The 13,202-nt window shown below is 42.0% G+C and overlaps 1 protein-coding gene across 7 annotated transcripts in view; it reads left to right on the top strand.

The window, feature by feature from the left end:
- Positions 1 to 13,202, top strand: part of SYNE2 (spectrin repeat containing nuclear envelope protein 2) — a 654,322-nt gene that overhangs the window by 476,383 nt on the left and 164,737 nt on the right. For all 7 annotated transcript variants that reach the window (XM_033952730.1, XM_033952735.1, XM_033952736.1 and 4 more), the window contains one exon: positions 12,107 to 12,235. In XM_033952730.1, the coding sequence (XP_033808621.1) occupies positions 12,107 to 12,235 (129 nt within the window). The remainder of the gene's footprint in view (positions 1 to 12,106; positions 12,236 to 13,202) is intronic.

A 13,202-nucleotide genomic window follows, 5' to 3' on the forward strand; every position in this document is an offset into this window, starting at 1 on the left:
ATGCCCTGGCATTTAAATATCCAGGTTTAATTCAGCCCATGGTTGGGAGTGGCTTACAATCCACTCATCACTGTGGACTGAATATTACCCCCTAAACTTTTAAATCCGTGGACCCCCCTTCTCCCAACCTGACCCAGCTCTTCCCCCCCCCCCCCACTCCACAACGAGTGCCCTTTACAGAATAACACTTATGGAACTGATTTTATAAATGATGCCTAACTTGTAAGCACTGTTGAGCACAATTGTCAATCATCCTCTAGGCGCCATTTCTAGAATTGCGTCTTGCTGCACCTAAGCATTCTTAAGTGCTTTGAGCCAAAAGGTAATGTCATATATCAAACAACAAAATATAGATATATGTTTTCTGCAGGAGACACATTTGTCTGGGATAGAGTCTATGAAGCTGTCAGATAATTGGATAAAACAATGTTTATTTGCACCAGCGATAAAAAAGAAGGCAGGAGTAGCAATATTGATAAATAAAAAATGTACAGCAACGTTTAATATGATTAAGGCAGATCCTCTAGGAAGATGGGTACTTGTTGACATGAGCATGGGCAATAATACAATGGCGTTGTTAAATGTATATGCCCCTAATTCGAATCAAAATGAATTCTTTAAGTCTCTACAACAATTAATTTTACCACTGGCTACTACTAATTTAGTGATGGCTGGGGACTTCAATGCTGTTATAGATCCAATAATGGATAAAAAACCAAGTAGAATTATGAAATCAATGGGGTTAGATAATTTGATACAATCATGTAATTTAAAAGATATATGGCGTATTCTTCATTTTAATGATCGGGAATTTACATTTTGTTCACATGTTCATCAATCATTTTCAAGAATTGATTATATTTTTGTTTCAGATCAGATAGTACAGAAAGTTGTAAAAGCTGACATAGAACCAATAATAATATCTGATCATGGTGGTGTGTGGATAGAAGTTAATTTAGTAGATCAAGATAATTCTAAACCGATATGGAGGTTTGATAATACATTGCTTGCTGATTCTAAATTTTGCACAGAATTTCAAACTAAAATTAATGAATATTTTTTACTTAATGATTTAGAGGAAATGTCGATTGGAATTTTATGGGATGCTTTCAAAGCAACTATGAGAGGACAAATTATATCATATTCTGCATATAAAAAGAAACAGCTAAGAAAGCAATATGTAAATTTGGAAAAAGAAATTAAAAATTTGGAATTAAAATTGGTTAATAAATGGGAACAGGAGACATTTCAAATATTGTTAAAAAAAAAAATGTGAATATAATGAAATTTCCTCTGGGTTAGTAAGGAAAGATATTTTTGCTCAGCAAGCGGTATATTATGGTAGTGCAAATAAGGCTGGAAGATTATTGGCAAATTATTTAAAAGCAAAGAAAAGGAAGGAAAAAATAAACATAATTAAGGATGAGTTAGGCAATTCACATTCTCAAATTGGAAATATATTAAAACAATTTTTAAAATATTATAAGTCACTGTATTCTTCGGAGTCTTATTTAAATAAAGAGAAAGATGGGTTGGATTTTTTGAGTTTAATTGAAGGTCCTAAGGTTCCTGATCATATAAAAGGAAGTTTAAATAAACCTATATCATTAAAAGAGTTACAAATGGCATTGAAATCCCTTAGAGTTGGGACCGCTCCAGGTGGAGATGGATTTACAGTAGAGTTTTATAAAGAATTTCAAATTTCCCTATTACCATATTTATTAAAATTATATCAGGATCAACTGAATAAAGGTTGTATATCAGGCACTATGGCAGAATCTTTAACTATTGTTTTGCCAAAGCCAAATAAAGATCCAACATTGGTGTCAAATTACAGGCCTATATCTTTAATAAATGTAGATGGTAAATTATTAGCTAAGATTTTAGCATTAAGATTGGCTAAAGCTCTTCCGCATATAATAGGAATGAATCAAACTGGATTTGTTGCTCAGAGACACTCTTCTAATAATACTAGACTGGCATTTCAGATATATTATTTAACAGAACAAATTAATGATCCGGCTTTTTCGGTATCACTAGATGCTGAAAAGGCTTTTGATCGTGTAGAATGGAATTTCATGTATCAAGCTATGGAGTGGTTTGGTATTGGATCCGGATTTATACAAATGATTCAAACACTGTATAGCTCCCCAACTGCTCGCTTATATATAAATAATAATATTTCAGATGCTTTTAAGTTGCAGAGGGGAGTTAGACAAGGTTGTCCATTATCTCCTTTGCTCTTTGATATAGTTCTTGAACCCTTATTATTAGCTATTCGACAGGCAAAGGACATACAGGGTATTCCATGTGCTGGAGTGGAATATAAAGTATCTGCTTATGCAGATGACATCTTGCTTCATTTGAGAAATCCGGAAACAACAATTCCATGTCTACTGAAGGTAATAGATACATTTGGAAAATTCTCAGGATACAAAATAAATTGGACTAAATCAGAGATTTTACCTTTAAATGTGCATTGTACAAAAGGTATATTTGATTCTTTCCCTTTTATATGGAAAGAGGATGGAATAAAGTACTTAGGTATTTGGTTGAATAAAACACTCGAAGAGACAATGAGAATAAATCAAAAAATTTTATTACAAAAAGTAACAGAGATGTGTGAGCAATGGAATCCTTTACATTTGTCCTGGTGGGGAAGAGTTCAAACTGTTAAAATGATGATTTTGCCTGTGGTTTGCTATCAATTGGGAATGATACCAGTGTTTTTTCAGGGGTCTTTCTATAAAAAATTAAATAGTATTCTGGTTAAATTTATTTGGCTGGGTAAAATTGCAAGAGTGGCTTTAGTGTCTTTGCAAAGACCAATTGAGGAGGGTGGGGTAAATTTTCCCAATTTTTATAGGTATCATCAAGCCTATATCATGCGCCAAGGTATGTATTGGGTCCTCCCAGAGCTTTTGGAACAATTACCAGAGTGGTTAAAGATGGAGAGATCACTTATCTTTCCACTTAGGCTTGATCTTTTGCTTGGTATAAAAATGCCTAGAATACGTAAGGACAATAGAGTATTAATGGATACTTGGAAAACATTAAGGTTTATAGACAAATTAACTACTGATTCTATTTTAAAATCGAAACAACAAACTATTTGGGTAAACTCCAAGATACAAATAGGCGGGTTTAAGGTTGTCTGGAAAGATTGGATTAAAGCAGGTATAAGATCATTAACGGAAATAATTGATAATGGTAAGATGCTTGAATTTTCACAATTGCAACATAAATATGGTCTGAATAAAAAACAAAGTTTTAAGTGGTTGCAATTGAAGCATGCTATTCAGGTGGGGTTCCCTGAATGGAAATCTTTAAATGATCATTACAGCTTAGAATTCTTATGTTTCCAGGCAAATTTTCTGGGTCATCAGGCCGCAAAGTGGTATAAAATTATATCTAATTATTTGAATAAGAAGCCTAAAAATGGATTAAGAGATATTTGGAGCATTGAGATTAAGCATCAAATTAATGCATCTCAATGGCCACGTATTTGGTCTTGGAGAATTAAAGGTACGATGTCAGCATCTATTAGGCAAACATGGTTCTTTTTGTTGCATAGAGCATTCTGGACCCCTACTAGATTACAAAAATTAGATTGCTCTAAGTCTAATAGATGCTGGCATTGTAAAATTGAAATTGGAACTTTAGACCATCTTTTATTTTATTGTCCATGTATTCAGGCATTTTGGATATCAATATGGGATCAAGTCAATATATTGATGGAAAATCATGTAGCATTATCCTACGACACAGTGATTTTTGGAATGTGTATGAGGGCCAAAAGTCAAATATCTGCAGCAAACAACAAATTATTGATGATTCTTACTGGAGTGGGAATTCAACAAATAACGACTAATTGGAAAGACTGTTCTAGATTGAATTGTAGTTTTTGGTGGAACTCAGTTTGTCATATGTACAAGATGGAAAGATTTCTTGCAGTACAAAGGGGGTATTTTAAAAGGTTTCAAGAGGTGTGGAGGCCATTAATTGATTATTATAATGATTAAGATTTATTCCTTTTCCTTAGAGGATAATTTATAAAAATAGGGTGGGGTGGGGGGGATAAGATAATTTAGTTAGCTAACGGTATATTTCAACTGATTAATGGATATAAGAAACATGGTATATAGGTATGAATAGAAAAAGAAAGAGGGTAAATTTATTGGAAATATGTTGTTATGAAATATAAGGGGATATATGTACTATGATGAGATATATATTGTTGTGCATCACTTTGTATAATAAAATGAATAAAGAGTTTGAGGAAGAAGGGTGGGGGGAGGGACAGATTTAATGTAAGATTAATTGTATTATGAAAGAGAGATGTATAAGTATGTATAAGTTTGGACGAAATATTTTGTTGATATGGGAAGGGATGGGAGGTGGATGGGGGGTATTAAAACATGTATAATAATATTGTTTAAGAATGTCAAGTGAGTTATGTGAATTAATTGTAATAATATTGTACACTTGTTGAAAGAAATAAAAAGGAATAAAGAATAAAAAAAAAAAAAAAAAAAAAAGTGCTTTGAGCCCTTAGGCACACTCCCATTTATGTCAGGCTTTTCTTAGCCTAAATAGTGCACCTAAGCCAAACCATGCCTAAAATCTGCTCAGAATTCACCCCTTACCACTCCTACATTCTGGTAGGTACCTTGGAGTAGATACCTACCGAGTTTGGCGCCTACCAGATAATTAATTTTTATATTGTTTTTTTTAAATTTCTTTTTAATGGCACTTTTCATTTATCTGCGCCGATTAAGCCTAACTGAAAAATTAAGTTAGGTGCTTACATCGGCTGAGTGTGCTGATCTAGGTGCTTAACTTTAGACGCTGTTTATACAGTCTGGGCCTTAGCATGGATTCCTGTGCTCAACTTTGGTCAGGACTTACACTTGCTGAAAGCTGGTATGAATCTTGGCTTGCAAATTTAGTGTGGATCGCTGGTATTTTACAATCCTTGTGCCTAAATCTTGTGAATGCCACTGGCCCGTCCATGCCCATCCCATGGCCATGCCCTCTTCTAAGTTTACACGAGTCAGTTTACGTTTGCAGTGTTACAAAATAGCATACAGTCAGATCCATGCACAAATCATACTTAATGCCAATTAAGTGCTACTTATCCCCAGTGATTAAATAATTGCATCTTGATAATTATTTTGCACATGGATCTCGGATCCATGATCAATATGTGATGGCTAACTTTTGGAACCTATATAGAATCTGAGAGAATCTGTATAGTTCCACTGAATATTTATATTTTTTTAATTGCTTTAGCTAGCATTTAATAAAAACATGATTACTTCTAGCTTTAAAACTGACCCAACTGTATTATTCTTTTTGCTATACATATTGGGGTACAGAGCAAAATGAGAGTCATAACTTTCTAAAGGATGGCAATTACAGAAGAATATCTTTCTTCTTTCTTTTTTTTTTTTTAATATCATTTTTATTAAACAAGAAACGCATGAACATCCACAAACAGCAGTGGTACATCGAGACACAGTGGTACATCAAGAAAGCAATGCATAAATGCAGCAGTAATCAGCTATGCACCTGGGGAGCGAATACACATCCCAAGAATACAGTGTGCTCACCCACTCAAACAAACAAACAAAGCAAATAAAAGCAGATCATAAACATGAACGGGCTCAGAATATGCTCATAAAAGATAACACAAAAGAAGTACCTCGCACACCTTGTAGTGGTGCACAGTGGAGAAAAGAAAAAACAGGGAACTGTTCAGCATTCCTCGTTCTTATTTTCGGGAGGTGATCTAGAACAGCGGCGAGGATCCCCAAACGATCCTCCACAATCACACATCAGGCATACTGCAATCAGACACACACAACCCAAGCGAACCACAATCAACCCGTCAGTCATACTCTTATACTGCAGCATATTAATCAGAGGAACTCTATCCGCCTGAGCAAGGATGGAATGGTATTTGGTTAAACATAACACTAATATTCAGTGAAGCAGATGTAAACTTGTTACACCCTATTCGAGAGGAGAAAAGAATACATGAAATAAGCATGACAGTGCATTGTAAGGGGATACTGAGATATGATGCACAAAAGTGGGAGTCGTGAGGGACTCATGTGATACATAATGCAATACAATACAGAAATACTTAAGCCCTCTAACCACCGAAAAGCTAGGCTAAGCAATCCGAGCCAAAGAGTCCTTCCAAAGGGAACAGTACTGCTTCCAGTGGGGCTGGGGGCGGGATCCATAAGTGTCCAATTCGAATTGTGCTTGAAGTTGCATCCTCGCTGTCCACATACAATAGGTCGGTACCTCTGCGGCAGCCCAGAACTGTAGGACGAGTTGTTTGCCCACAAGAATCGCGTGGAGAATGTATTTGTGGGCCGAAAACTCTAGTCCATTATGGGTGAGATCCGTGACATCTCCCAGCAACAGGGCAGGTGGGTTCCATGGCACAGCATGCTGTAAGACGGCCGCCATATGGAGCCGTACCTGACTCCAAAAATGTAATTTGGGGCATGTGAAAAAAGAATGAACGTAATCACCCCTAGCAGACGTACATTTAGTGCATGTGTCGGAGTCCCACAAGCCCATGTGATAGCCTCTAGCCCTGGTGAGGTAGTATCTATGTAGTATCTTGTATTGTGTATCCTGCAGGCCGGATGCCTTCACATATAAGTACAGGGTTTGAAATAGAGGCCTAAGATCATCACCCGTTACCCGCATACCAAGTTCTGTGGCCCACTCTCCCCCCACAATACGTAGGCAACCTTCTCCTAGATGATCCCTCCCCGCCTTATACCACGTGGAAATTTTGTTTGAAGCAGTAGGGGTGGTGAGGAAGAGTAGATCCAAGGGGCCACTTCTCCAGGCCTCCCCATGTGTACGCGCCCAAGAGTGAAAATAGTGATGAATTTGTAAATAAGTGTACATGTGCGTTGGGGGTATTTGCCATGCTGTCCGCATTTGTACAAAGGAAGGGAATTCCCCCCCGCCCAGGGCTAAGACATCCCCCACGGTCGTGTTGCGTGCGGTTCTATCCCTCAATCCCGCCAGACTCCCCACTCCAGACGCAAAATTAGGGTTCCCAAAGAGAGAAAGAAAGGGCGATACCATGGGCGACCTTCCCTGAAGAGAGCGCCACCAACGCCATGCCCGTCTGAACGGAAGGAGAAATGGTAAAGCGGCTGAGCGGGATCGTACACCCCCCCTCCCCGCTCCATGAAGAAAGGATGAAAAGGTCCACGGCAGACAACAGTCCTCTAATAAAGAGTCAGGGGAATAGCGGCGTGAAGAAACTAGTTGCTCATGAATCCAACGAAGAAGTGCAGCCACATTGTATAAGCGAAGAGATGGTAAGCCCAGGCCCCCACGTTCTCGGTTCTGGGACAATTTAATAGCATTTATACGTGCTTTCCTCCCCCTCCACACAAAAGAGCCAATAATGGACTGATAGATTCTCTCATCCGCACGAGTCACCCAGACGGGTATAGTTTGTAGGGGGTAAAGAAGTTTCGGGAACATCACCATTTTAACCAAGGCGACACGCCCCATAAGCGAGAGAGGCAACGAGTGCCATTTAAGGCATAAGGTTTTGATCTTTCCAATAGTAGCGGATATGTTAGCCTCGTACATTTTGCGTGGGTCCTGGAAGAGCATAATACCCAAGTATTTCAACTTTCCTGGTGCAATACCCACTCCAAGGTTCCGACACCATGACTCCTTCCGAGAGCCCCCTAAAATTAGAGCTTCCGTTTTCTCAAAGTTGATCTTCAGACCAGAAAAGACTCCATACGCCTGGATGATGGACATCAGGGCGGGCATCGTTCGGTCAGCATGATTAACATATAATAGCATATCGTCCGCAAACATGCTTATGCGAAATTCATTAGAGCCCACCCCTAAGCCCTCCAGCTCTGCATCCTGGCGGATACGCGCCGCTAGAGGTTCCAGCGAGAGAAGAAAAAGGAGGGGTGAGAGTGGGCAACCCTGTCGAGTTCCCCGTCCCAGAGGAAATGACTGGGAAAGTCCTCCATTCACTAAGAGTTGGGACGTAGGGCAATGATACAGAGCTGAGAGCCAGGCCATGAAGTCCCCTTGGATCCCAAATCTACCCAGTGTCTGAAAAAGATGGGGCCAAGAGACCATATCGAACGCCTTTTCTACGTCCAAGCTAGTGATAAGTGCCCTGTCGGAGGCGATACGTGGGTGTTGTAGCACAGCGAGAACCCTTAGGAGATTCATGGACGCATGCCTACCAGGCACAAAACCAACTTGATCTTCATGAATGAGTATTGGTAAGAACTTATTAAGACGCGCCGCCAAGATGCTAGCCAGGAGTTTTACGTCCTGATTAAGCAGGGAGATGGGACGGTACGACCCCAAAGCATCAAGTGGGCGTCCAGGCTTAGGAAGGATGATCACATGTGCCCTATTATGCGAATTACCTGGAGGTCTGACGCTCCGTAGTCCCATAAAGTATTGTTGAAGAGAAGCTAGTGCCGGGGGGTCCAACAATTTATAGAATTCAGGGCCAAAGCCGTCTGGGCCTGGCGTCTTGGCCAACCGGAGCTTTTTAATAGCAGTCTGTAGTTCTTCTCCCAAGATGGGACCGTTAAGGGCTTGGCATTGCGCATCCGTCAGGGTCGGTAGACAGAGGCCCTGGAAGAAACACTCACTAGCGGTCTTGTCATAGGGTTGCGCGGAATATAGGTCCGTATAAAAGCGTACGAATTGGTCTGTGACGGCTGAGTGGGTAACATGAGTGCCGCCCCCTTTATCCTTGATGGCGGTAATGGTGTGGCGGGTTCTGTGTGGGCGCACCAGGTTAGCTAACAATCTCCCCGTTTTATCCCCCCAACGGTGAAGTTTATATTTGTAACAATAGATGTTACGGGTAGCTCTTTGGTCCAGCAGGAGATTAATTTTTTGCTTAACGTTATGCATAGCCTGTCTGGAGGCATCGTCCAAGCGAGAGATGTGAAGAGAACGAAAGCCAGCGAGGTCCCTCGACAGAGCCAAAAGTTCCCCGTCTCGTTTTTTATTCAGGGACGCCGTGTATGCCAGTATGTGGCCACGCATGACTGCTTTAGCCGCCTCCCAATAGACAACAGGGTCCACGTCTGTAGGCGAGTTAAAGTTGTGGAACTCCTCCCATCGTTTGTGAAAGAATTCACGGAATTCCGCGTTTTTATATAGGAAGGGAGACATCCGCCAGATACGCCCTTCAACCTGTGTCCCAAAATGTAAATCAAGGCCGAGCATAGCATGATCAGATACAAGAGGTGGCAAAATAGACGAGGCCGATAGGGTCGAAAATAGAGAGGCGGAAATTAGGAAATAGTCGATGCGCGAGTGAGACTTGTGAGGGTGCGAGTAGAAAGAAAAGTCAAACTCAGTGGGGTGTAGTGTGCGCCATGTGTCCAGCAATCCAAGTTCCTTAATGAGGAAGTGTATGCCCCTAGAGAAGTGGCCCCTTGGCACCGGTCTGGCCGGTTTACGATCCCATTGAGGGTTAGCAACAAAATTGAAGTCTCCCCCCATGATGATCGGTTGGGGCATGAGAGGTGCCAAATGACCCACCACTGAGGTGAAGAAAGCATGGGTATATTTATTAGGGGCGTAAATATTGCATAAAATTAAAGATTTGCCCCAGAGTTCACCCACCAAAATTAGAAATCTCCCCTTGGGATCATCGATTTGGCTGTGGACATGGAAGGGTATGTTCCTGTGGATAAGAATAGCTACTCCGCATTTACGAGAAGTAAATGGGGCCGCGTGTACCTGGCCCACCCAGCCCCTGCGCAGCTTCCCGTGCTCCCCAGAGCTCAGATGAGTCTCCTGTAAGAATGCAATGTCAGTGTGTTCACGCTTAAGGTATGCTAGGATTTTAGTACGCTTAATGGGTGAATGAATGCCATCCACATTCAGTGATTTAACATGCAGTTGTACCATGGAACTTACAGAAGTGCATATAACAAACAATGAAAAACCATAGGATGAGCTGTGGAGGCCGTCCCAGCCAATGCCTCCACCCGCTCTCAAAATACCAAGTCAACCTGCTCAGGCTAAGCCATCCATCACACATGTCCCTCATACATACCCGAACTGTACACGTACACACTCCCCCAGTCATTCTCATTCGTCCCTCCCCTTTCCTTGCAATCTTCCCCAAAAAGACATACAAACCTTTCAATCCACAGGCACCCCCACATTCATTCTCCCACCCCTCCCTACCCACCCAATATGCTTCACAGCGAGGAAAGTCCTCGCTAATCCCCAACTGTTATAGCAAAAACCAACAGGTAGCCCCGGGCCACTGCAATACATGATAAGGGCTGGAACATCATGACCAGGGCCCTTATAGAGATAAGGCGCGTCAAACCCAGACAATATCAACAACAAATAAGAGTAAAATAATTATCAGTATGGAGGACAGATGGGGCCGTGATATCGGTCACTCAGGCCTCCTAGAAAGAAAAGTGTACTTTGTTTTTTGTTGTGTACATGAGGACATACATGCTAGTCAGTCAGAGGGGAGCACCTAAGGCCGACAAGTCCCATAAGGCAAGTATGGTGCACAGTTATCATTGGGCATATACAGCAGTAACAGTAACATTTGCACCACATTGCGAGCAAGACTGAAAGGAAAAACAGGGAGCTCGGTATAACAGTATAACAGTATAACAGTATAACAGGCAGCCGAGCCCGAGCATTAGTTAAAGGGCCGAGTATTACCCAGAGATAGTCCCCAATGGATCACATATGCCCAGGCTTAGCTATAAGGTCACCCCTTGCCGGGAACATGCAGGAGCTGGCAGTCTCATCGTGTCGCTGCCCAGCGTAGGAGTTTCGAAAGAGACGCCCCTGGCTCACCAGTGCAAAGTGAGGGGTCTACATACCAGCATCCGCATCAGCAGCTCCCCGCCAGGCCGCTCGCCCAACAAGGATCAAGAGAACAAGGCACATGGAGGCAGTCCAGGGATCAGGAAAAGAAGGAGTCCCTCAAAGATCAAGAGATCCCCCGGTCCCCTCGAGCCATCGCAGGGAGGGATTTGATGAAGCCCTCCAACGCCTCTGGAGTATCATAAAAGGTGGTGCTGTTGTTGTAAGATACTCGCGCCCTAGCTGGGTACAAGAGGGCAAATCGGATGTTGCGCTTGAAGAGCTCTCCGCAGTACGGCGCCATGGCCCGGCGTTTAGATGAAACCTGAGGGGAGAAGTCTTGGAAGAGAAGAATCTTTTGCCCCTCAAATTGCAAGGTCATATTTTTGTCACGACGGTAGGCAGCAAGCACCCTCTCCCTCACAGCGTAGTTGTGGAACCTTGCAATGACCGGTCGGGGCCTGTTGTCGTCCTCTCGCCGTGCTCCCAGCCTGTGGGCACGCTCAATAAAGAACGGCGCCGGTGTGTCAGGTAGGCCAACAGCCTTAGGCAGCCAGTCCTCCAGCCAACATCTCAGATCCACATCACGAATAGTGTTAGGGATCCCCACAAAACGGAGATTGTTACGTCGGCTTCTGTTTTCCTGATCTTCGAGGCGGTCCAATAACGTTTTATTTGTAGATTCCAGAGTTCTCAACCGCTCTTCATGATTAGCCACAGCGTCCTCTTGCTGAGCAATGCGGTCTTCAGCTCTCTGCAGCCGCCCAGCCTGGGAGTCAAGGCCCTCCTTAATGCCTTCCATGAAGGTGTGGATGGTGGCCAGCTTGTCCTCCATGACCAACGTGAGGGACCGGGTCAGCTCCTGAACTGCTGCTGCCTCCAGGGTGAAAATCGGCGCCTCGTGTCCGTCCGCCATTTTGGCGTCCGTTCCCTTCAGTTTGTCCCGCGCGGTTCGAGCGGGTTTAGCGGCCATCAATGCTTCCCGCTGCCAGTAAAAAGGAGGAGAAGGTATCGGTTTCTGAAGCAGGATCGATGTCGCTCGTGGAACGGGACCGGCGGGCTCAAAAAGCAGTGGTTTTTTTGCGAGATGTGTGCGCGCGGCCCGGAGCTACACAGCGGCACGTCCGGTCACTCTCCCGGCATCACGTGCCCCCCATCTTTCTTCTTTCTAAATGATGTAACTGCGTAAAACATGTGTTTTCTTAATTCTCTCTTCTAGTTCACGATAAATCAGCTTGAGGAGTTCAACCAATGCCTCAAAACAATAGAAGCCCATGTGAAAACCTCTTCAGATGATCTCGATGAACTCCATTTACAGGGTAAAGATCGTACTCCAGAACCATTTATGGTAAGTGGTCATCCCAGTGAGTACTGCGTGAACCTGGATATGAATTATTCCTGATGCAGGAGTATGATGAAAGAGTTTTGTGCTTAGAATCCTCTGCAGGACAATCACAGGCACAGGAGAATTCTTTACAGCTGCTTTTCACATGACGCTTTAAGAAGTGTTGACATTCAGTGATTGACCACTTGGAAATGATTTTAATAAGTGACCTTTAGGTATAAACTAGAGAATGTTAAAAAAAAGGCTTGTCAAGTCACTCACAGTTTTATAAAAGATTTCTGTACTGCCTATAGCACCGTGGCTTCAAAGCAGATTTACAGTTTCAAAGCCTTTTGGAATAAAGAATACAGTATCAATTGTCAAACCTGTATAGGTAACTGATTCTGTATTCTAGGTCCATGAAATGAAAAGAACTGCTCAAATTGAGTTTTTTTTAAAATTCAGAATATTTTTTGTCAAAGGGATAGAAATCTTCCAACTATGTTGGCTCTAAAAATGTTCCGTTTATTATAAAACAGCAATCATGTCTGTTAAGCTTTTTATATTCATATTGTGAACTGATTTAAAAACCAGACAATTTTAATTCAATATGTGAATCAACTGGTATATGTAGATATACCAGTTAATTCACATATTGATATACCAGGGATGTACTGACCATTGGGATAATAGGACAGTCCCCCCAAAAATCTCAGAAAGGACATACAAAACTCCTCATTTTACTAATAAATTATGCCCTATTGGAAACCATAGGAGGGACCTACCTAGTCACTACCAGGTCTACCCACTGCACTCATACAAAGACCCACTCATTCACTTAACACACAAAAAACAAGAAAAAAAAGGGGGGAAAAAAGAAGAGAAAAAGCCTCAGTTCATCTTCATATGGCAAAAAACTCCACTTATAAACAACCATTAAGCAAGGTCCAAAATGTATCAGTTCACTCAGCAGTGAGAAACACTATAGTAG

The sequence above is a fragment of the Geotrypetes seraphini genome, chromosome 7 (genome assembly GCF_902459505.1).
Source record: "Geotrypetes seraphini chromosome 7, aGeoSer1.1, whole genome shotgun sequence".
Taxonomy (NCBI): Eukaryota; Metazoa; Chordata; class Amphibia; order Gymnophiona; family Dermophiidae; genus Geotrypetes; species Geotrypetes seraphini.